Here is a 26,255-nt window from a genome sequence, read left to right on the forward strand (position 1 = left end):
CTACTTTTAACGCCCAAACGGAGTTCTAAATTTGTTATTTTTAAATCGTTTGATTACATACTGGTTAAAATTTATTCATCCCTATTTTTTGACATAATCAAATTATGCACATTAATCTCGAGTCTGTATCAAAAACATTCCTGTGTGAAGTATTTTGCTCATTGCTCACGTGCCTGCAGTTATGACTCTCAACCATGAGATGGCAGCAAAACCTCCCGTTTTTTATGCCACCTTTGACCCTCAAACCACAAATACTGTATCTTTTGGTGGAACGCACATGAGCAAAACTGTCAAAAACAAAAACAAATGGTGAATCTTTTATTTAATTTTAGCAAATATCAAGTAATAAAATATTATACAGTACTTTGTTTAAAAAGAGGTTAGAAAACAATTATACACATGAGACGAGCTCAGCGAGTCCCTAAATAGCTATAAATGTGCAGAGGAAGGAGGTCTGACTGAGCAAAAGTCAACAACAACAACAACAACAACAACAACAATAGCTTCCTGTAGAGCAGAAAGTGACAACACACATTAAACAAATAAAAAGTACAGCGTTGCTTTTGACAGCACCGGTACAGTCGTACGGCCAGAACTTTCCACAATCTGGCAACTTGACCTTGAAGTCACGGGAAGATGGCGTGTCCATAGAATTGCCTCTCCCCCCCACCCCTTTATTTAAATAACTGGTACAACTTGGCTCCATCTACGAGGTCAAGGGTCGATCTCCACAGGAACAATGGTGACGATGGCGTCCTCGTTCCCGCGGCGCACCACAACTTTTAAGGTTTTGTCCTTTTTGACGGCTGCGCTGACGTCGTTTGCCGTGGACATCCTTTTGCCGTTGATGGAGATGATGACGTCGTGTTCTTTCAGGCCGCCGCTGGAAGGTCAAGAGGGAGATGTCAAACATCACAAATGAAAGTGTATCATGTGATACACACCGATGGACACTTGTTGCTAGGCAGAATACATACATTGTCCAATGAAAATAAAGTTAATGTTTGCCATTGGAGCTCACATTAGAGAAAGAATCCTCATAAGTCAGACATGAAAAAGCTTTCATGTGTATTTTGTATTAATTCATTCACATTGTATTATTAATAATATATATATAAATATTATATAATAATAATAATAATTAAATAAAAATAAATATAAATATTTATTTAAAATAATAAATAAAATCTTTGTCTATTCTCTACATTATTTTTATTAAATGTATTATAATAATAAATAATGTATATTTATTCTCTACATTATTATAATAATTATTATAATTATTATTATTATATTATTATTATTATAATAATTATATTATTATTATAATTATATTATATAATAATCTATCCATCTATCCATCTATCCATACATCCATACATCATCCATCCATCCATCCACCCATCCATTATCCATCCATCCATCCACCCATCCATCATCCATCCATCCATCCATCCATCCATCCATCCATCCATCCATCCATCTTTAAATCATCAAAACAAATGTATATTATGGGAAACACATGGTTCAATTGTTTATTTTTAGAACAAAAACCAGACTAAATAGTACTTTAAGACCCTTGGAATTATCCGAACACCCCCCCCCCCTTTACGGCGCCCTTGGTCGGACACCCCTGGCCGATATTATTCCATTCATATGTGGCAAGTAAACCCTGCTATTACTTCTACTCTAATGTTCTGTTATGTGAAGCCCTCCACCGATGGTGCCAACTAGGCTGTGCCACGGCTCTGTCTCCAATCACGCTAATGGAAGGTTCTCCAGCCCCCCCCCCCTGAAGTCTGATTAAAAACCACTAAAGTGCACCTTAGACAACGAGAGCGAGTATAAAAACAACTACAGACCCTGACAAGACGCACAGGAAAAAAACACGGCTTGGCGAGGAGGGACCGTCCTGGTATGAGGTTTCTGCTGACATCAGCGTTTTGCAGGACCCTCACTGCTGTGGTACGGGCGTTAATAGTGGGGGTTACCATGGTGGAAGAAGGGAGGAGGGTTGTCAACGCCGTAGATTTATTTCTGTTCCCCGTCTTTTGGGGCCTTGTTTAGCAAAACACGGTACAATCACTTCATAACTTGGGATGTCCGATATTGGATTTTTTTTTTTTTGGCTTAAAACCGATATGCCGATATCGTCCAACTCTCAATTTCCGATACCGATATGTGTAACATGACATAACATCTCCTGTGGTGGAATGAACACATGTGTTGTATACCACATTTTTTCCGTTTTCATAATGGGGAAAAAATCCGATACTGATATCAATTGCATTTTTATGCTGATATTGGGCCGATAATTTCGATACCGCTAATTATCAGACCGTCTTATATTATTTTTTGTGAACCAGGAAGTAGCCGCCTAACTAACAAATGGATGGACAACCATAAACACATTTTTTTTTTTTTTGCACAATAGAATCGTTCCCCCTGCACCATAATACCAAATGGTATGGTCCAGTCGTCTTATATCATCCTGAGTCAACCAGGAAGAATTAAAATGGTCACAAAACAAAAAATTTATCGCTCCTTTTGTTTGAGAATTTCATTTCTGTGGTGCAATGAACACACATGTGTTGTATACCAAATTTTTTCGTTTTTCATAATGGGGAAAAAATCCGATACTGCTATAATTTTTTATCATTTTTATGCTGATATTGGGCCAATAATTTCAATACCGCTAATCATCAGACCGTCTTACATTAACTTTTGTGAACCAGGAAGTAGCCGCCTAACTAACAAATGGATGGACAACCATAAACACGTTTTTTTTTTGCACAATGGAATCGTTCCCCCTGCACCATAATACCAAATGGTATGGTCCAGTCATCCTGAGTCAACCAGGAAGAATTAAAATGGTCACACAAATAAAAAATATATCGCTCCTTTTGTTCGTTTGTGTCACCATGGAACATTTTGCCGGGCCCAGAATAAAAAAATGGTACTTTCCGGTTGTCTTACATCATCCTTTGTACACCCAGAAGAGGTCCAACATATGATATTTGCTGGTTTTGGCACGCTGCAATCCTTTCCTGTCATTCATGAACCAGGAAGTAATTGGCTAACTACCACAATAATCTTCCATTTCTTTGACGGGGTTATTTTTCCTTTTTGCTATTTGTGTCACATTGAAACCATTCCTCCTGCACCAGAATCAAAGTGACACGCTGCATTTAGCTTTTATCATCAGGAAGTAGCCTGTAAACCAGGGGTCTCAAACTCAATTTACTTGGGGACCACTGGAGCTCGGGTCTGGGTGAGACTGGGCCGCATCAGGTTTTCCAAAAAAAACCCCCAAAAAAACGTGTTTATTAAAAACAAAAAAACATTTATAATCTTTTTATTTACAACATATTGCGCAACTGCAGGGTCTTGAGACATATGCTAACTCGCAAACTAGCGAGCTAACGACCTAAACGGTAGCCTTCAAGTTATTTCCTTTAAACTTAAATAGCCAAAAACTTACCACTTCCACACGGATAGGGAGGATAACTATTAACAGTTATTTAACCTTTAACATGAACATTAATCAAACGTAATAATTTTTTCTGGGTACATGATACCATACAGCATCCATATCAAACATTAAACTTTCATATCAAGGCGGGGGCCTCAAACTAGTGTCCTGCGGGCCACATTTGGCCCGCGGGCCGCGTGTTTGAGACCCCGGCTGTAAACTAACAGTACTCAGACACGCCACAAATATAGTTTGAATTGTCACAATAAAAAAAAAAAAAAAAACTTTTTTCACCTGAAATGAGTTTGTGCTTTTGGAAGCACGTGTGAAAAATATCACTTACACTGCAGCTGGCGTCTTAGCAATGACTTCCATAACGTAAGCGCCAGAGGTGATGTCAGGGAAGTCTCGATGTCGACTCTTCAGCTCTTTGGCCAGTCTGCAAATGTAAAAAAAAAAAAAAAGAAACCATATGTGACTTCACAGAGGTGAGAGTGCAGTAATCAATCACGCAGCACGGGAAACGCGTATGTGCTGTACGATGTGTAGGCGTGTGCAACCTACGCTGGGGTGAGCGTCATCATCCTCACGCCGATGTATTTCTTTTTAGCAGCTGCCGCGCCTGCAGAGGGATAGGAACACCGCAAAGGACATCATTCATCCGCTTGTCAGCCGCAGTTGGCTTGCATTAGAAACTGCCTGATACCCCCAACGGCCATTTTGTTTGGCTATGTGCTTGTTCTGGATGAGAAGTACCTGGTGTGTCAGTTTCGTTAGTAGCGTTCCGAAAAAAAAAAAAAAGATTTCACCAACATCCATGACATTTTAAGGAACGTCAGCACAAGTACCAAAGAAAAACCTATTAAAATTTGGTGCAGAGCCGGAAAAAAATGAAGATTTAGAATAAATTTTTCAGCGTTGGGAGACAAAAATGGTCGCTTCCATGAACCGGAAAGTAGCATGCTAACAAACAAATTGACATTTTTAACTTTCGTTAATTTTCTTTTTGGCTGCACGGTGAACGAGTGGTTAGCATGCAGACCTCACAGCTAAGAAACCCGAGTTCAATCCCACCCATGGCCATCTCTGTGTGGAGTTTGCACGTTCTCCCCGTGCATGCGTAGGATTCCTTATTTATAAATTATTTCATGTGACTATAAAAAAAAACATGTTTAAAATGTTCTAAATATAGTTTTTTAACATTATAGAGCCCTCTATATAAGAGATAACACCCCTATAGTCACATTTACACTTCCATTACCCAAAACAATTTAGCTTTAAAAAGTTTAGTGGCTGCACAGCGGTTGTGTGGTTAGTGCGCAGACCTCACAGCTAAGAGACACGGGTTCAATTCCACCCATGGCCATCTCTGTGTGGAGTTTGCACGTTCTCCCCGTGCATGCGTGGGTTTCCTCCGGTTTCCTCCCACATTCCAAAAACATGCTAGGTTAATTAGCGACTCCAAATTATCCATAGGTATGAATGTGAGTGTGAATGGTTGTTTGTCTATATGTGCCCTGTGATTGGCTGGCCACCAGTCCAGGGTATACCCCGCCTCTCGCCCGAAGACAGCTGGGATAGGCTCCAGCATAAACAACACAAAAATGGTTGTTTTACATGAAAATAACTATTCATTTACTAATATAACACCATTAACTATTTACAAATTTCACATTTGGAATGACTGGTGGCCAGCCAATCACAGGGCACATATAGACAAACAACCATTCACACTCACATTCATACCTATGGACAATTTGGAGTCGCTAATTAACCTAGCATGTTTTCGGAATGTGGGAGGAAACCGGAGTACCCGGAGAAAACCCACGCATGCACGAGGGTGGAATTGAACCCTGGTCTCCTAGCTGTGAGGTCTGCGTGCTAACCACTAGACCGCCATGCCACCATATCTAGATTTATGTTTAGCATTTTTACTAGGGCTGTCAATTGATTAAAATATTTGGTCGTGATTAATCACATTTGTCCATAGTTAACTCACAATTAATCGCATTTAATCGCAGATAGAAATAACTTTTTATCTATAATAAGTAGGGGAAATCTCTTTGTGGTAAACGATTCAATGTGCAACTACAACAATAAGTAAATCAAATTTTATGTAAAGGGATATTAATTTGGGAACTTTGGGCAATTATTTTAACAAAATACAGTCATCAAGCATATTTTTGTATTACTATTTTTCTAATATCTGCCATCTGCCAGGGCTTTAAAGCTAATTTTACCAATGTAAATACTATTTTCTCTATTTCCCATCAATATTTGTTCCAGCTTGTGGCTACAGAGTTACCATGCTTCAATCAAACTACGGCGGGGGCCGAGGTTCAAACAGGAAGCATGCATGTTAATCATGCATCAAAAAATTTGCCGCCATTAAAGGGTGGTCCTCGGTGGAAAAAATTTGGACAAGATGATAAACTGCTGAGAATACATTCAAATGTTGTTAAAGAAATACTAGAATTGGAGTTGTAAATGTAGGTCAGTGCTTCTCATAGTGTTTTAGGCCAGCAGAGAAGGCTTTGCTGGCCCTGAGCGCCCGCCACTACCTTTTCCCATTGTGCCATCGTCTGATTTTTAACAATTCCTCAACCCCCCCCCCGCCCCAATTAGCCTCACTGAAGACAAGCCATTTTCCAAAAAACGACGCAGCTGTTTAATCCCGACCCCCTTGAATTCTTCTTTGTACTTGTGGAAATGTTCCACACTATTAAAAACACAGCTAACCATATTTTCCCCCTGGAAGATGCCGGTTAACCACTTTCCTTCCGCGTTTTAATAATGCCTTGGATCGTCTTCAAGCTAATTTTAGTCTGCTTCGTTGTTTTCTTTTGCTGCGTGTGGATGGAGGCCATTACGTTTTTCCAACACCGCAGGATTTCTTTCGTGAGAAGCTACTCGCTGCATTAGCTCGTGTCAAATCATTACAATGGAAGGCTTTAGGGAAAAAAATGTGCTGAGTTGGCGCAGGTCCGTGTACGCGTACCTCTGGACTGCCTGTCGTAGGACTCGGCCAGGAACTGTTGGATCTTGTCCGAAGGGATGGCGAAGGAAATGCCGGCTGTCACTTTTAACGTGTTGATTCCGACCACCTCACCGTCCTGAAAGTAGAATCCTTGAGGTCAGAACCTGACGATGAGTGGGAATGTTTTGCAGGTTTTTTTTTTTTCACGTCTTACCAGGTTGACAAGAGGACCTCCAGAGTTGCCGTACTGTAAAACAGCAAACAGACACGTGTCAATTGTGCGTGTGCGTGATACCACCACCGCCATCGCCCATCAAAGAACCCGTACATTGATGATGGCGTCCGTCTGAATGTAGTCCATGTCGGAGTTGCTCAGGCCGAGCTCCCTGCCCCCCCTCTGCGTGGTGCTGACGATTCCCGTGGTGACCGTGTTCTGGAGGGAAAAGGGGCTGCCGATGGCCACCACGAACTCGCCCGGTCTCAGGTCCGACGAACGCCCCAAAAGCAGCACCGGAAGCTTGGTCTGCGGACAGAGGGGACAGGAGTGGAATACTTGGAATAGTCGGACATTCATAGCGGAAATCACACATTTTCTCCACTCTAATAGACCCCACGGCGTCCATTAATTGTCGGGTGTCCACTTTGATGAGGACATGCTGCATAGAAAATAAATAAATATGATGGATTATTTTTTATATACATTTTATTAATATTAATATTATATCATAATTATATTATTATATAATTTATTTTTTAAAATTATTTGTATTTGTTCATCATATAATGTATTTATTTATTTGCAAAAAAATACCGTAAGAAAATGCATTTCCACAAATAAAGTCCTCCCTCAAATCAACACCTTACCCGTATAAAAAAACTTTCTGTAGCGGACTCAATATATTCATTAATATAATTAATTATTGATTAATTAATATTATGCTAAAAAAAGCATTTAAGTGAATAAATACCTCGCCCCTAATAAATACCTGACCCATATCAGACGGCAGCTTCTCTGCAGTTGCAGTAATACATAATAAAGTAGTTCAAAATATTTAATTTAAATAAATGAACATTTAATATAATGAAAGAATAGCATTTAAGTTAATAGGCCTCGCCTCTAATCAACACCTTACCCCTATTAGATAGCAGATACACCTCACTTGACTGACTATACAATAAAGGTATCCAACAATATTTCATTACTATGGATTAAAATTTAAAATCATGATAATAAAAAAAACATTTTGATTCATACAGGCCACGCCCCCAATCAATGCCCTACCATATTAGAGAGCCGGTATGTTCTGCAGTTGAGTAAACCGTCTCGTATTGTTGTGTATTTTTTCACAACACCAATAAAGTTCCATTCTATTCAGCGAGGAGCCAATGAAAAGGGCCTCGTAAATCACATGTGTTCCATTTACAAGCCTGGTGTTTGATGCTGCATCACGGCAGGAATGAGGCTGCATTTTTAAAACCCCCGCTGACCTTCTCATTATGATGTTTCCTGCACTGAACGCTCAACTAATAGACCCCACAGCCCCCATTAATTGTCGGGTGTCCACTTTGATGAGGACATGTGGCATAGAAAATAAAAAAATATGATAGATTATTTTTTAATATACATTTTGATTAATATTATATCATTATTATATTATTAATATATATATTTTTTTAAATTATTTGTATTTGTTCATCATATAATGTATTTATTTATTTGCAAAAAAATACCGTAAGAAAATGCATTTCCACAAATAAAGTCCTCCCTCAAATCAACACCTTACCCGAATAGGCACTCTCTGTAGTGGACTCAATATATTCATTAATATAATATATTATTGTTTAATTCATATTATGCTAAAAAAGTGAATAAATACCTCGCCCCTAATCAATACCTTACCCATATCAGACGGCAGTTTCTTTGCAGTTGCAGTAATACATAATAAGGTAGTACACCGCACTTGACTGACTATACAATAAAGGTATCCAACAATATTTCATTGCATTGGATTAACATTTAATATCATGATAAAATTTTTTTTTAGGTTCATAGAGGCCACGCCCCCAATCAATGCCTTACCATATTAGATAATTTTAATTTAATAATTTAATAATTCCATATTTCTCAAGTTCCTGTCCAACCTGGAGATGCTAAACCGTCTCGTATTGTTGTGTATTTTTTCACAACACCAATAAAGTTCCATTCTATTCAGCGAGGAGCCAATGAAAAGGGCCTCGTAAATCACATGTGTTCCATTTACAAGCCTGGTGTTTGATGCTGCATCACGGCAGGAATGAGGCTGCATTTTTTAAAACCCCCGCTGACCTTCTCATTATGATGTTTCCTGCACTGAACGCTCAACTCTCCCACGCAAAAAAAAAAAAAAAACAATGACTCCTCTTCCCACAGAAGCCCCAAAACGAGCAAATAAAGCCGAAAAAAGGTTCGATTATTTCTTGCAATGGAAGCCTTGCTGACAAAGCATTTGTGCCTGCATGGAAACAGATGGTGGAACCAAATGAGCTTGTGTAGGTAAATAATGACAGTGTGGTGAGTTGGGTTACATACTGACACACACACACACACACACACACACACACACACACACACACACTGAGAGAAAGGATATATTTATCCTTGCACACTGGTGAAATCATCGCCTACTGCATGGGAAGCCACATCAAGCTGCCTCTTTATGAACTTCTTGCATATCTTTCAAAGAAATCCTAAGAAGTTCTGCTCCTTTTGTGTCCCTTCTATTTACTCCGCAAATGAATGGAAGCTAAATGAAGCTTCAAAGTCAAGCAGAAGACTGGAAAAGGAATCAAAAAGCAATGAACGACTCTTCTGCTAGTATTTATGGACTCAAAACACGACACTGACACGTTTTCCAATAAAACACAAACATGTATCTCCTAAACGGGACACCGCCCCCCCCCAACCGGGACATTGTGGCGTTTAGCGGGTCAGTGCAAAAGCAAATATGATGCATATATGTACAGAAAGCAGGAGTCTGTAGGGTATTTGTCATGTACAAACACAAACAGGCACAGTGTAGCCGTCGCTATGGCAACGCACACTCACGTGTCGATCGCCCATCATGAACAATGGGGGTCTGCTGATCATTTTTAATCAGGTTATCAATTAAAATAAAATAAATTAGTTAAATAAAAAATTATAATTAAAAAAACAAAAATTACATTGACATTTGATTTAAAAAAAATATTTAAATTACATTAAATTAAAAAAAATAATGAATAACATAATATAATTTATTTTTAATAATATTATTATTATTATTTCATTTATTATTTTAATTTACATTTAAATTTACTTAAAATTTATTTAATTCAATTCCATTATATTATTATATTTTTTCTTTTAATTTTATTATTTAGTTATATAAATTGAATAAATTAATAATTAAATAAAATGCAATGTTATGTTAAAAAATTAATGAAATTACATTTTCTGCATGCAATTAAAAATTATTAAATAAGTAAATTCAATTAAAATTACAACCGAACTAAAACCAAATTAAAATAACTCGCTGAATACAATTCAACAAAATAATATTATTTTATTTTATTGATTATTTGATTATTAAGAACTATTCATGTGAGCTGGAGCCTATTCCAGTTGGCCTTTCATTTCCTGTTCGGCGTCACAGATCAATCAAGGAGTAAATGAAACATAAAGTAATATTAACCAAAATAAATTAAGAAAAAATTATTAAAAAAAAAAACAAGCAAACAAACATCCACTTCCACACCACAGCTGAGGGTCACGGGTATGCTAGTCAAAACAAAGACTAAACAAAACAAGATGACAGCACCCAGGTGTGAAGGTTGACCTGCTAAACTCTTCTAATGCGACCAGTCAGCAAACTCCAAGAACTTGTGGAAAACCAGGAGAGAGATAGAGAGAGAGCGAAAGAGAGAGAGAGAGAGAGAGAGAGAGAGCTTGACCCAGCGTGACTCAGTCTGGTGCTGCTATTTCAGCTGCCATGCACTGGCTTTTCACCCCAAAGATACTCAAACAGGAGAGCAGGAAGGCAACAAGCGGCACCACAAATTACAGGAAGACAACGTGACACGTGTGAGTCAAATCCACATACACAGAATTTTGAAAAAAAAAAAAGAAGAAGAAGAAGCTGAGCGTTCAGAATGGGCCGTGTTAAGAAAATGCACACCAGTGAGTCACAAACCGTCTGGCAGATAAGGTCGGAAAAGTGGATTAACTATTTATTTTTGGCGAGGGGGAACAAGCGAGGAGGAACAAGTGGTGCGTGAAGTGAATCAATGAGCTCACACACACATTTTCCCAGCGAGCAGAAAGGGATGTGGGATGGAGGAGTCGGATGGACAGGATAAACGCCGGTGTTGCAACAGAAAGAGGGTGTCATTGTTTAACGTTAGAGGTCCAAATAAAAGCTTCTGGTTAATGATCTAATATTAATCTGAAGTAATTTCCCAAGAATAAAGTCAAAATATCAAGAGAAAAAAACAAGGAAAAGTCATAATTGTATAGGAATGTTGCAATATGAGAAAAAAAATTAGCAGCAAAAAAAACAACAAATTTTAGTAGCAAAAACTTGAACTATTAGAGGAAAAAAAAAGTCACAATATTAGGAGAAAATTAGGTTTGGGAGAAAACATTGTCTTCTAATGAGAAAAAGGCTAGTAAGCTTACAAGTTGACCTGAAATTTATTTCATCTAAACATAACAAGCAAAAAAAAAAGACCACTTCCACACTACATGGGAGGAGAACTTGCCTACAGCCACCAATGAAAGATTCTCAAAAGTCGGATGGACAGGATAAACGCCGGTGTTGCAACAGAAAGAGGGTGTCATTGTTTAACGTTAGAGGTACAAATAAAAGCTTCTGATTAATGCAGTGGTGTCCAAAGTGCGACTCAGGGGCCATTTTTGCCTTTTGGATTATCCTAAAACTGAAAATGAATTCATTATGAATAAGATATATTACTACATATGACACTAATTAGCTTATAGTACAAAGCCAATGGTGTTTTGTGCAGATAGCTTATAGCATGGTTTGGCCTACGTTGGATTGGATGTGTATCAAAGCGCCACCGCCAACCTTGGCATGCTAAAGTTTGTCTGTACACGACCTTTGAGGGCACATGTGTAACAACTCGTGTGTCACGCAGACTTACATGACAACCACGGACACCTACAGGAAGTGAAAATGGAAGAAAAAATGGAGTTTGACGGCTAAAATTGAAAAATCTGAAGTAATTTCCCAAGAATAAAGTCAAAATATCAAGAGAAAAAAACAAGGAAAAGTCATAATTGTATAGGAATGTTGCAATATGAGAAAAAAAAAATTTGCAGCAAAAAAACCAAACAAATTTTAATAGCAAAAACTTGAACTATTAAAGAAAAAAAAATTAAGTCACAATATTAGGAGAAAATTGGGTTTGGGAGAAAACATTGTCTTCTAATGAGAAAAAGGCTAGTAAGCTTACAAGTTGACCTGAAATTTATGTCTTCTAAACATAAAAAGCAAAAAAAAAAAGACCACTTCCACACTACATGGGAGGAGAACTTGCCTACAGCCACCAATGAAAGATATCAGTGATCATTTGCTTAGGTAGAACACGTACAAAGCAGTTACTAGAATAGAGGTGACAATTGGGTGCATGCATGTTATAGCTATGCTACATCTTACAAGTGTAAAAAGAAGCCAAGCTGTATAATCCAACACAAATACTGAAAGTACTGAAAGACAAGCAATGGAGAGTGAATGGGAAGGTGTTTCCAAGTGATGCTGTCACCTAGTGGTGTTTTGTAGTTATTGCAGGAATGTTAGAAAATTATTGACATTGCTTATCTTCTACCAGGCATGTCGACCAGGGTCCTCAAACATGCGGCCCGCGGGCCAAATGTGGCCCGCAGGACACTAGTTTGAGGCCCCCGCCTTTAAGCGCAAGTTTGATATGGATGCTGTATGGTATCAAAAAATTATTACGTTTGATTGATGTTCATGTTAAAGGTTAAATAACTGTTAATAGTTATCCTCCCTATCCGTGTGGAAGTGGTAAGTTTTTGGCTATTTCAGTTTAAAGGAAATAACTTGAAGGCTACCGTTTAGGTCGCTAGCACTCTAGTTTGCGAGTGAGCATGTGTCTCAAGACCCTGCGGTTGCGCAATATGTTGTAAATAAAGACCCTAGCTCCAGTGGCCCCCAGGGTAAATTGAGTTTGAGACCCCTGAGCTAGACCCTTTTCCTGCGTCACAGTAAATTCTATTTCTGGTTCTACGGTTATCATCACACATTCCTTTGTCATCTGTGGTGGTGTTTAAAAAAAAAACAAAAGAGCTTATTTACATTTGAATCAGAGGCTAAGTGTATGCAAAGCATCCCAGAACAACAAAGTACATATCCCAGGAGTTAGTCAGAGCCGCCATCATCATCATGCGGCGGTCAAACCTGCTAGCCCGCCATGCTAATGTTGTTGACATCAAACCACTCTGGTTTCCATGTGTTGCTGCTGAAGGACTAGCAGTTCACATAAGAGCAAACGTGTGTGTGTGTGTGTGTGTGCGATTCCCCGCTCTGGGGCGAGACACCACAAAAAAGCTTTGAAGTGCCCAAATCACAATGATGAGAAAGAGATGAGGCATGGTGTGGCCATTTTCTTTGCCGTCAAACGTGTACTTACGGCGTGCTTAAGTGATGCTGACCGGCTGGCCACATGTCACCCGTGAGAGCCCCGGGGTGGATGTGGACATGTGCTTGAACACAGAAGTCTCAAATAAGACCCGGGAACTGAGAAAGCAGTGGTTTTATAGTATACAGTATATGCCTGACTCAATTACAAGTCATGTGGATGGATGGATGGATGAGGCTACATGCTGGGATTGATTATACTTAGAGGTCACTTGAGAGGCAATTCCGTCTCAGTTTTTTCCACTTCATTACTTCGTAGCATTTTTTTTGTTTGTTTACATTATTCATCAAATTGAGGCCTGGGTTTCAATTGGGTATGATTTCCATTCTTTACCGATATGAAGATGCATTTTTTTTCTCTAGGAGAACAATGATTAAATGAAAAACGAAGATACAGGTTTTCCACTGGACACACAAATGTACTTAAATGGGAAAAAATGGGGGTGGGGGTGAATAATATAAATACCTGTTTTTCATTAAAGAGCTACTTCCGATCCGGAAGTAGAGACTGGACAGTCCTAAGTTTCTCAAGAAAAAAGGTTACGTCAAGATGTCTCTCAATGGTAACTAGCTTTAGCATTTTAGCATTAGGTTTTGCGTCACAATATAGGTTGAATATTAGGTTTGAGAGAAAACATTGTCTTCTAATGAGAAAAAACGTTAAATAATTAGTAAATAATAATATAATATAATATAATATAATATAATATAATATAATATAATATAATATAATATAATATAATATAATATAATATAATATAATATAATATAATATAATATAATATAATATAATCATATAACAAAGAATTAATTAATTAATTAATTAATTTAATAATAATTTTAAAATGTTATAATATTTTTATTGGACACTTGGACAATGTGTGTCCAAATAATGAAAAAAATGTAAAATAATTAGTAAATAATAATATAATATAATATAATATAATATAATATAACACAATACAATACAATACAATATAATATAACAAAGAATTAATAATTTAATAATAATTTAAAAATGCTATAATATTTTTATTGGACACTTGGACAATGTGTGTCCAAATAATGAAAAAAAGTGAAATAATTAGTAAATAATTAGTAAATAATAATATAATATAATATAATATAATATAATATAATATAATATAATATAATATAATATAATATAATATAATATAATATAATATAATATAATATAATATAATATAATATAATATAATAACAAATAATTAATAATTTAATAATAATAAAAAAATGCTATAATATTTTTATTGGACACTTGGACAATGTGTGTCCAAATAATGAAAAAAGTTAAATAATTAGTAAATAATAATAATATAATATAATATAATATAATATAATATAATATAATATAATATAATATAATATAATATAATATAATATAATATAATATAATATAATATAATATAATATAATATAATATAATATAATATAATATAATATAATAATAACGAATTAATAATTTAATAATAACAAAATAATAATTAAAAAATGCTGTTGATCCCAGATTGTAACCCTAACAACAAGCGGGGATCAAATGTAAACGTAGTTTTCTAAATTGTAAAATTACACCGTTTCTAGAGCCCCCCCCCCACCCATCACATAAAGAGCGAGTTTGTGATTATTTCCCTTGGAACACTTCACACAATTGTTCCTTCTCAAGTATCGTGGAAGAGCCATTTTGCTTTCATGGACAAGAGATGAAGAGATGAGAAGACAAGGGTCAAAGAGAGGGAGCCAAGGATGTGATTCATTCCTCTTGGCCCGTCTGTGAAGGTCTTTCCACTGGCAACACACTTAGCCTTCCTTGTCCCGACTGACTCGTCTTCGCTCACACACACACAGACACACACACACACACACACACACACACACACACACACACGACCCCAGCCACTGATCATCCAGGGACCACGGATGTAATGTCGGAATCTCGTATTTCCTGAGGAAACGTTTACCCGATGTAGCAGATAAATAGATAATGGCAGGAGCACATTTCATGCTGTATATGAAGACAGGATATACGTTGTTTTTTTATGCGGACATGTTTCCTAAAGCGGCTTAACCAAAAACCAGCAGCAGGCAAATTTCCCAGAGAGAATGTTTTCTTTTTTTTTTTTTTTTTGCCTTGTAATAATAGGTGGGGCCATTCTTGTAATGCAAACATGATATCACGATACCAGAGTCAGTTCAATAGTTTTTCACTTTCTTCATCAAAATGCTGGCACTTGAAACTTTTTGTGGCGAGAATTCAAGAAATAAGTCACGACAAAACAAGAAGGTGGTTTTCACGTCTTCAAATGAAGGTAAAAGTAACCATAAATGTTCATTAATCCCTTTCATTTATCATGTATATTATTTATATGCATTACTGCGTTGTAAAACTACAAAAACGTGTTTTGTGTTAACATTTTTGGCTTTCTGGAATGGACAAATAGTTTTTTTTTTTGAAAGTGGAAGGAAATACGGAGTTTGATGGCTAAAATTGAAAAATCAGAAGTAATTTTTCCAAGAATAAAGTCAAAATATAAAGAGAAAAACCAGAAAAAGTCATAATTTTATAGGAATGATGCAATATGAAGAAACAATTTTAGAAGCAAAAAATAATAATTTAGTAGCAAAAACTTCAAATATTAAAATTCAAATTTTTTTAAAAAAATTTCAATTAAATTCAAATATTAGGAGAAACATAGGTTGAAAATTAGGTTTGAGAGAAAACATCGTCTTCTAATGAGAAAAAGGCTAGTAAGCTTACACGTTGACCTGAAATTTATTTCTTCTAAACATAACAAGCCAAAAAAAAAAAAATCACCACTTCCACACTACATGGGAGGAGAACTTGCCTACAGCCACCAATGAAAGATATCAGTGATCATTTGCTTTGGTAGAACACATACAAAGCAATTACTGGAATAGAGGTGACAATTGGATGCATGCATGTTAAAGCTATACTACATCTTACAAGTGTAAAAAGAAGCCAAGCTGTATAATCCAACAAAATAAAGTTTGATGAGATGCTTTATCTTGATGTGTATTTTCCGTTTTTATTCCAAATCATTTCCTGCATTTATTTGTACTCAGCGTCATAAGCCTTTAGCTTCATTGCTAATCCAAAGCAAAAACAGGGCGGGGTAACAGTATGGGCGGGGCAAAATCATGTTAATTGGGTCCGGTGTGCACACAGCTTTAAGCTGTCATTTCAACATTAAACATTGGTATCAAGGTGGGGGCCTCAAACTGGCGTCTCGCAGGCCGCATTTGGCCCGCGGGCCACGAGTTTGAGACCCCTGGTGTTAACAGTGTCAATGTGCTTTGGAAGTGGACAAAGGCTATACAAGGGGAATTACTGGGCCAAATGCGGCCCACGGGCCGCAAGTTTGAGACCCCTGAGCTAGACCCGTTCATGCGTCACAGTAAGTTCCATTTCTGTTTTTTTTTTTATTTAGTATGGGAAAAATTGATTTGGTTTACATCCGTTTCAGTTAGAGTCGGACCTTCTAGGAGAAAGTAATGACGCTAACCAAGGTTCCACTGCATATTAAGGTTTTGAGCGGGTACATTGTAGCGACCAGGCCAATGGGTTTGAAACGCTATCCCGCCCGTGAACTCAGCTACGTTATTGAAGCCTGCACTGGCTGCCACTCAAAGCCAGACTCTAACGCGGGATCATGAATTACGTTTTGAGGCGGTGTCCATGGCGACCACTAAACTGGTGTGTTAAGATGCTAAGATGGTTCACGTTTCCAGTGAGAACAATAATAATAATAAGAATCATTCGCTTGCACACGCCGTGTTGTGATGCAGACGATGCACGTTCCAAGCAGACTGACCGCATTGCTGCTCTGTCTCGGAACCCCCATCACCCCCACCCCCCCCCCCCCCCTCCCGAAAAAATAACTACCATCCTCCAGCGTATTCCCTACAGGACTCCCCTCCCTCTAATTCCCGTCCCCTCTACAATTCCAGACTTAATGTACTCCCCAGAGTTGAGGGCTTGAGTGGAGCCTCAGGAATGGACTCCACTTTCACCAGTGGAGGAACAGACATTTTTGCACTCAACTATTTTCAACTTTTCTGGTAAAAAGAGACAAAAAGAGCCTCAAAAGTTAAACAACTTTTCATAATGTTAACATGTATCATGACAGACTTCAGCTCTCAAAGGATTATGGGGATTTATTTTGGAGTTTTTTTTTGTGATGCCAGCAAAGAGAGTTGCCAGGGATGGCCAAGAGCAAAAGTGTCATGATAACCATAGAACAGAACTGGAGTATGTACTACAGCTAACAACTAGCACAGTATTATTGCGGAATTATAATTTTTTTATACAGTATTTCATTGATTTTATTTTTGTATTATATTCATACATTCATTCATCATTTTCTACCGCTTATCCTCACGCGGGTCATGTGGGTGCTGGAGCCTATCCCAGCTGTCTTCGGGCGAGAGGTACGATCTGAAGAGATGTATTATATTTGTGTCTGCAAAATGTTTTAATTAAATAACCATGACATAAAAACATAGTAACCAAGGAAATTCTGACATAAATAGCATGTAGCATAACAGCTAACAACTACCATAGTGGAAGCTTTATTTTATATATTATTATGTTATTTGTATATATTATTTGTGTGTAATTCTGTCCGATAAAAAATAATAACCTTACCAAGCATATATGTATTATTACTACTTTCATTTTTATGTGTACTTTTTTTTCAGAAAAAAGTTAATAAATTTACTTAACTGTAAATAGCATTTAGCACAACGGCTAATGACTAGCGTGGAAATGACCACACACTTTACCAACAAACAGATGACTGTTCTCTGTGTTACATTACTGTGAGGTGTGCTAACATGGTGAGTCATTCATTCATTTTCTACCGCTTTTTCCTCATGAGGGTACCAGGGGTGCTGGAGCCTATCCCAGCTGTCTTCACCCTGGACTGGTGGCCAGCCAATCACAGGGCACATATAGACAAACAACCATTCACACTCACATTCATACCTATGGACAATTTGGAGTCGCTAATTAACCTAGCATGTTTTTGGAATGTGGGAGGAAACCGGAGTACCCGGAGAAAACCCACACATGCACGGGGAGAACATGCAAACTCCACACAGAGATGGCCGAGGGTGGAATTGAACAAAATGGAGAGTCCTTTTTACTTTATTTTAGTTTTATTGAGCTTTATTGGGCCGAGTGGTTAGCATGTTGGCCATGGGCTCGAATCCCCGCTTGGGCATCTCTGTGTGGAGTTTGCATGTTCTTTCTGTGCGTGCGCCCAAAGTCAGCTGGGATAGGCTCCAGCACACCCCCGCAACCCCACTGAGTATTTGGATTTGGAAGTGGATTGTGTTCGTGTTGAAGGTCACCGTGTATACAGAACGACAACAGGTTCCCCTACTTAGCCAACCCTGTATTTATATTATCATGTAAACTGTAATTATTAAAATCTGGGGTTATTAGGATCTCCATTTAAATGTACTAAAACGCTAAAACAGTGCTGGACTACCTGCTGTTTAATTCCTCTTCTATTGGCTTGTGCAGTGATTCCACATCGTTCTTCACATCTCCACAATAAAAACACAGCATATAATAACAGCGCAGACGCCGCCACAGCACTCTCACATCTGATGCAAGACGACCCAGGAAAGCCCCCAGAAGGAAAAGCGCAGCCTGTCATCAAAACGCCCGCCCGCCCGATCGGTCGGGTGCCTGCTTGCTTGTCTGCTTTCATTATAGGATGAGAAGAATAAAACAAACGAACAACAAACAAAACCGCCGCTTGTCAAAAAAAAAATGTCACAAGCTTCTTGTGCCGTCTTGTCACTCTTTTAAACATGCTGGCTTCATGCCAGGCAGTCCGTGACGTGATGAACATGTAACGTGGATGCCTCTCGTCATGCAGGGAGACCTACGTATGTAGTCTTGGACCACCAGTAGCTTTGGCGTTTTAATAAATACCCTTTTCCACACCACACAAGGACAAAACACCAGGACACACACAAGTGTAGGGCTATGGCATGATACAGGAAGAGTGGTTAGCACTAACAATCTCTGGCTTCGGAACCTTGGCTGTGGTGTTTCTCTGCTGAACTTGCATGTTTTTCCTGGTTCCTTCTGGGAATTCCAGCTTCGTCGCACTCAGTGTTGAGACTCAGTGTTAAAAAGCTCCATATTATATGATTTTTCAAGCATTTTAAATCAAATCTTAAAGGTCCCACAGTAGTGTATTGATGTGCAATCAGGGCTAGCAAAGCCTTCTCTGCTGGCCTGACCACTACCAGAGGAATTGAACTACATTTTAAACTTAAATTGAAGTATTTGTTCCATTAAATTACATTAGCGGTCTACTATCTTCATTTAGATTTATCAGATTTATATTAAATTTGCATTTTTAAGCATGAAAACTAAATGACTAAATTCCTTATTTATAAATTATTTCATATGACTATAAAAAAAAACATGTTTAAAATGTTCTCAATATAGTTTTTAACATTATAGAGCCCTCTATATAAGAGATAACACCCCTATAGTCACATTTACACTTCTATTACCCAAAACAATTTAGCTTTGAAAACAAATTTGCTGCACGGTGGTCGTGTGGTTAGCACACAGACCTCACAGCTAGGAGACCAGGGTTCGATTCCACTCTCGGCTATCTCTGTGTGGAGTTTGCATGTTCTCCCCGTGGGAACATGTGTGGGTTTTCTCCGGGTACTCCGGTTTCCTCCCACATTCCAAAAACATGCTAGGTTAATTAGCGACTCCAAATTGTCCATAGGTATGAATGTGAGTGTGAATGGTTGTTTGTCTATATGTGCCCTGTGATGACATAGACATGTGCGGATGTATCTGATATTGCGCATTGGCTTACTCACCGGGGCCTCGATTTTGATGAGGGCGATGTCGGACCTTTCGTCCACGTCTTTGATCTTGGCGTCATAGATGGCGCCACTTTTGAGCTCCACTTTGACACGGTGCTTGTTGGCCACCACGTGGGCGTTGGTCACGATCTGGCCGTCCTCCGACACCACAAAGCCGGAGCCGCTGGCGACGGCTACTTCTCGCTTGGAGTACGTCATCCTTCATAAAAGTAGGGAAGGTAAAGTGTTAAAAAAAAAAGTGAACAGGAGGCATCAAACGCAGTAGAAGTTGTAAATTTAAACCAATTTGGATCACAAAGCGTTATCATGCAAGATGTTAGGCAAGCTTCACCAGACCTCAGATAAGCAAACCTGCTCTTGCGGCAAGACAAAATGTTAATTATGATCATTGTTGTATATTATGCCATTTGTATAGCTGTTACAAAATTACCAATTATCCCTGGATGGAAGGTTTGTGGAAATTTCCCAGAAGTCCTCCTTCCCATTTGCAAACCTAACTAGTGTAAAGTAAAACAAAAGTCGCACTTTAACGAAGCATGAAAACTGAATGACTAAATTTCTTATTTATAAATTATTTCATATGACTATAAAAAAAACATGTTTAAAATTTTGTAAATATAGTTTTTAACATTATAGAGCCCTCTATATAAGAGATAACACCCCTATAGTTACATTTACACTTCTATTACCCAAAACAATTTAGTTTTAAAAACAAATTTGCTAAAATATGCATTTTAGCGGCTGCACAGCGGTGGAGTGGTTAGCGCGCAGACCTCACAGCTAGGAGACCAGGGTTCAATCCCACCCTCGGCCATCTCTGTGTGGAGTTTGCATGTTCTCCCCGTGCATGCGTGGGTTTTCTCCGGGTACTCCGTGGTTTCCTCCCACATTTCAAAAACATGCTAGGTTAATTAGCGACTCCAAATTGTCCATAGGTATGAATGTGACCCGAGTTCGATTCCACCCTCGGCCATCTCTGTGTGGAGTTTGCACGTTCTCCTCGTGCATGCGTGGGTTTTCTCCGGGTACTCCGGTTTCCTCCCACATTTCAAAAACATGCTAGGTTAATTAGCGACTCCAAATTGTCCATAGGTATGAATGTGACCCGAGTTCGATTCCACCCTTGGCCATCTCTGTGCGGAGTTTGCACGTTCTCCCCGTGCATGTGTGGGTTTTCTCCGGGTACTCCGTGGTTTCCTCCCACATTTCAAAAACATGCTAGGTTAATTAGCGACTCCAAATTGTCCATAGGTATGAATGTGACCCGAGTTCGATTCCACCCTCGGCCATCTCTGTGTGGAGTTTGCACGTTTTCCCCGTGCATGTGTGGGTTTTCTCCGGGTACTCCGTGGTTTCCTCCCACATTCCAAAAACATGCTAGGTTAATTAGCGACTCCAAATTATCCATAGGTATGAATGTGAGTGTGAATGGTTGTTTGTCTATATGTGCCCTGTGATTGGTTGGCGACCAGTCCAGGGTGTACCCCGCCTCTCTCGACCGAAGACAGCTGGGATAGGCTCCAGCACCCCCTTGTGAGGAAAAAGCGGTAGAGAATGAATGAATGACAGACAGACAGATGGAAAAGAAGTAGTACACACGTGATAAGCAGCCTAGCGAGTATAGAAGCTGGTTAAGCTACGATGAGGCATCAAGCCAGGATGAAGTGTAGAGGAAGTTGGAAGCCGGTTGATGAAAAGACAAAATGTTTGGATAGGAAACCGCTTTGCATTCTGGTGAGGAGCTGTGGTTAAGTCCACAGGTGGGCTATAAATTCGAGCGAGCACATTCTAAAAGAGAGAAAACACACACACACACACACACACACACAGGTGGTGCATTGCTCCTTACTTGCGGTACAGTTCAATGTGAACCACAGCTGGAGCAATTTTCTCCACCACGTCGGCAATGAAGTTGTACTTGTGTCTCGGGCTGTCTGGGTTGTCCTGAGCTGCAAAAATGCAAAACACACACACACACACACACACACACAAATGTTGGATGTGAGACAATTAAAAACAAACACAAGTCAAAGCGACATGCTTAGTGATGTGAGAACACAAACAACTTCCCTTTGTCATAACACGTGAGGAAATGACGCTTCTCGTGTGGTTCAGACTGTCTCCACCGGGTCTCACACACACACACACACACACACACACAGTCTCATGTGCTCACAATGTCCCCACCGAGAAAACATGTCGCCACAATAAAAGGTGGGATGTCACACACACACATGTGCATGCTGCCTAATACGCTGAAAGTCACTTATCCTTGCATTTTTCCGACATGGACCGGTCCAAATGCCCCCACAATAAGTATGGTATGTCCAAAGTTTGTGTCACGACAAGAGGAAAACACATTCATACATACATACATAACATAGACACAGAAAAACAAGCAGACTGAGAAAAAAGCTTCTTCCCAAGAGCCACTACCACCCTGAACTCAGACATACAACGTACCCGGTCATTAGCATAATGCAAATGTGCAATATTAAGATATGCCTTTATTCGTCCCTCAGTGGGGAAATTTGTAATCTGAAAAAAAAAATCTAAAAATTTGAATTTGTAAATACTTCCATCACTGCCTCTGTTACTACCTCAATCATATTTATTTATTTAACAACCCAATACAATACACTCATACGTGACTTTACTCATCTGTATACACCAGTCATTATTTGCACTATGACCCATTTATGGTGGCCAGCCAATCACAGGGCACATATAGACAAACAACCATTCACACTCACATTCATACCTATGGACAATTTGGAGTCGCTAATTAACCTAGCATGTTTTTGGAATGTGGGAGGAAACCACGGAGTACCCGGAGAAAACCCACACATGCACGGGGAGAACATGCAAACTCCACACAGAGATGGCCGAGGGTGGAATTGAACCCTGGTCTCCTAGCTGTGAGGTCTGTGCGCTAACCACACAACCACCGTGCCGCCGCTAAAATGCATATTTTAGCAAATTTGTTTTTAAAACTAAATTGTTTTGGGTAATAGAAGTGTAAATGTGCTTATAGGGGTGTTATCTCTTATATAGAGGGCTCTATAATGTTAAAAACTATATTTATCATTGCACTAAAATGAATATATCTGCAATATGTCTGCTCCTGCATATGGTCCTGTGCAATACTATGTGTATATTTTGGATATCTTGTATATATCTTGTACATATCTTGTATATATCTTGTATATATCTTGTTAAATTGTCTTTTTTAGACAATAAAGGCCATTCCATTCCACGCACACACAAAGGGAACAGAGCGTATCTGAGCATTTTTCATGTGTGGATCAGTCATAAGTCATGGGACATGGGGGCATGGCTCAGGAAGGTTGAGGGTTCCATCCTCCGTGATCATGTCCAAGTCATCCTTCATTCTTTTTACGCTTTAACATGCATGCATCCAGTTGTCACCTCTATTCTAGTAATTGCTTTTGTACGTGTTCTACCAAAGCAAATGATCACTGATATCTTTCATTGGTGGCTGTAGGCAAGTTCTCCTCCCATGTAGTGTGGAAGTGGTGATTTTTTTTTTTGCTTGTTATGTTTAGAAGAAATAAATTTCAGGGCAACCTGTAAGCTTACTAGCCTTTTTGTCATTAGAAGACGATGTTTTCTCTCAAACCTAATTTTCAACCTATGTTTCTCCTAATATTTGATTTTTTTTTTCTTTAATGGTTCAAGTTTTTGCTAATAAAAATATGTTTTTTTTTGCTTCTAAAATTGTTGGGCCGCGAGTTTGAGACCCATGGTGTTAACAGTGTCAATGTGCTTTGAGTGCCTTGGAAGTGGACAAGGGCTATACACGGGGAATCACTCAAAAATGAATTTTTACATTTCTGAGAGATATTGGGTGTCAGCAGGCCCAAGTGTTTGGATATATTAGCACTACTTTGTGTCAGGGCCAATGATAATGACTTCTGGTTTGGGCCACTCTAAGATACAAAGACAAGAACAATCGCTCACACACACACAGAGGTCATCCTAGCACTGTTGGGAAGTCATTGGTTGTCCTCCGCCATGATAGAAAAACAAGAACACATACACTACTACTTAACCATGGTCATAAACATGACATTCCTCACCTTGACCTTCACCCTTATGTCGCCAACCTGGTTGACTGGAAACACTTTTAACTTTACCACTAGGTTTTTTTTTTTTTTTTAAATAGCCCTCACACATGTAACACCACACACACACACATTATATACACAAAAGAGTATATATAAATGTATGCCTAGGTTGTTGGCTTCTAGCTGCTAATTTGAATGGTTGGGGCCCTTCCCCACCCGGCAACCACCCATTCATTCGTGCAACGGCGGGCAAGTCAGGAAATGTTGCGAGGTACACCTGGTAATTAACTTCTCCAGCCAGGAGACACTTTTAGCACACTTCTCATCGTCTTTCTATATTGAAAGCCCGAACGCTGCTTTGATTCGCAAGGGTAATTTAAAGTTATCATGGCTCCCGGGAGACAGAATTTTGATTTAAAGTCAACGGAAAAAAAGCCCCCCTATTGACAGCCCCCCCCCCCCCCGAGACATCACTGTCATGCTGGAAAGCGTTGAGAGATGCTGCAAAGACAAACTGAATATTTGATGTGGTACAAGCTCTAAATTACTCTTATCTGACATACTTTCAATGATACGTTGGGATGAATAATAGATTCAATCACAGTGGGGGGGGGGGCTGCACGGTGGTCGAGTGGTTAGCGCGCTGACCTCACAGCTAGGAGACCAGGGGTCAATTACACCCTCGGCCATCTCTGTGTGGAGTTTGCATGTTCTCCCCGTGCATGTGTGGGTTTTCTCCGGGTACTCCGGTTTCCTCCCACATTCCAAAAACATGCTAGGTTAATTAGCGACTCCAAATTGTCCATAGGTATGAATGTGAGTGTGAATGGTTGTTTGTCTATATGTGCCCTGTGATTGGCTGGCCACCTCGTGAGGAAAAAGCGGTAGAAAATGAATGAAACCTAGCATGTTTTTGGAATGTGGGAGGAAACCGGAGTATTCGGAGAAAACCCACGCATGCACGGGGAGAACATGCAAACTCTACACAGAGATGGATGAGAGTGGAATTGAACCCAGGTCTCAGTTCCAAATGTGAAATTTGTAAATAGTTAATAGTGTTATATTAGTAAATGAATAGTTATTTTCACAAACAACCATTTTTGTGTTGTTTATGCTGGAGCCTATCCCAGCTGTCTTCGGGCGAGAGGCGGCGTACACCCTGGACTGGTCGCCAGCCAATCACAGGGCACATATAGACAAACAACCATTCACACTCACATTCATACCTATGGACAATTTGGAGTCGCTAATTAACCTAGCATGTTTTTGGAATGTGGGAGGAAACCGGAGTACCCGGAGAAAACCCACGCATGCACGGGGAGAACATGCAAACTCCACACAGAGATGGCCAAGGGTGGAATCGAACCCTGGTCTCCTGGTTGTGAGGTCTGCGCGCTAACCACTAGGCTGCCGTGCCGCCCCTGTCAATCATTCCAACCACTATGAACACACAATGTTATAATATGAAGCCGTTATCGATAAAGTGCATGTGTCCACATCCAATACAAATTCCTCATGTTGGCAAATATTTGTGGCGTGTGTTCCAGAACGCTGCATATGCATATTTTCCTCTCTCAACATCATCATCATCATCATCATCATCCATTGGAGATAATGTTTTTAAAATGTGTGCAGAAGTCAACCTGGCCAAGGCAGCATTGGGTCCAGTTACCCTGCCAAGAGCAACACTTGTATAATTTTACATGACTGAAAGTGACGCCATATAAAAGTTGCTTTTGTTAAATATGGGGCACCTTTAATAAAGAGGGGGGCGGGGGGGGGTCAAGACAGGCCTGCATTGCATGTGCTTTAACACTTCCTTTCAACATGAACATCTCTTGAGAGCTGCGTTATTCTACTCCTGCCAAATAAAATGTTCCACGTTTCGCTGCAGCTGTGGAAATTTTCACTGTGGGAGCTTTGCAGAAAAGCAAAAAAAAAAAAAAATCAGTAACCCTCGCCACAGGCTGGGCTGCCCTCGCAGACGCGGCTGTACCATTTGCATCTCGCTTACATGAGTGGCAAACAAACGACGGGCCGCCCGACCGCTGCGCCCGCGCTGCTTTTTGATGTGCGTGTAAACCTTCCCCCAAAACTACGGGTTGCTAATTTTGTGT

At 39.2% G+C, this 26,255-nt stretch overlaps 1 protein-coding gene across 1 annotated transcript in view; it reads right to left on the minus strand.

Annotated features, from left to right (window-relative positions):
• Positions 1-305: 305 nt before the first annotated feature.
• The window catches only part of LOC131107728 (serine protease HTRA1A-like), a 29,787-nt gene continuing 3,837 nt past the window's right edge, over positions 306-26,255 (minus strand). The window contains exons 2-9 of the mRNA XM_058057986.2: positions 21,900-21,999; positions 20,045-20,249; positions 6,778-6,972; positions 6,664-6,696; positions 6,471-6,585; positions 4,037-4,094; positions 3,816-3,911; positions 306-883 (exon numbers count right to left, since the gene is read on the minus strand). Coding sequence (XP_057913969.2) covers positions 715-883; positions 3,816-3,911; positions 4,037-4,094; positions 6,471-6,585; positions 6,664-6,696; positions 6,778-6,972; positions 20,045-20,249; positions 21,900-21,999 — 971 coding nt within the window. The 3' untranslated portion in view covers positions 306-714. The remainder of the gene's footprint in view (positions 884-3,815; positions 3,912-4,036; positions 4,095-6,470; positions 6,586-6,663; positions 6,697-6,777; positions 6,973-20,044; positions 20,250-21,899; positions 22,000-26,255) is intronic.

The sequence above is a fragment of the Doryrhamphus excisus genome, linkage group LG20, assembly GCF_037039965.1.
Source record: "Doryrhamphus excisus strain RoL-2023G ecotype Guam linkage group LG20, RoL_Dexc_Guam_v1.1, whole genome shotgun sequence".
In the NCBI taxonomy this organism is placed as follows: Eukaryota; Metazoa; Chordata; class Actinopteri; order Syngnathiformes; family Syngnathidae; genus Doryrhamphus; species Doryrhamphus excisus.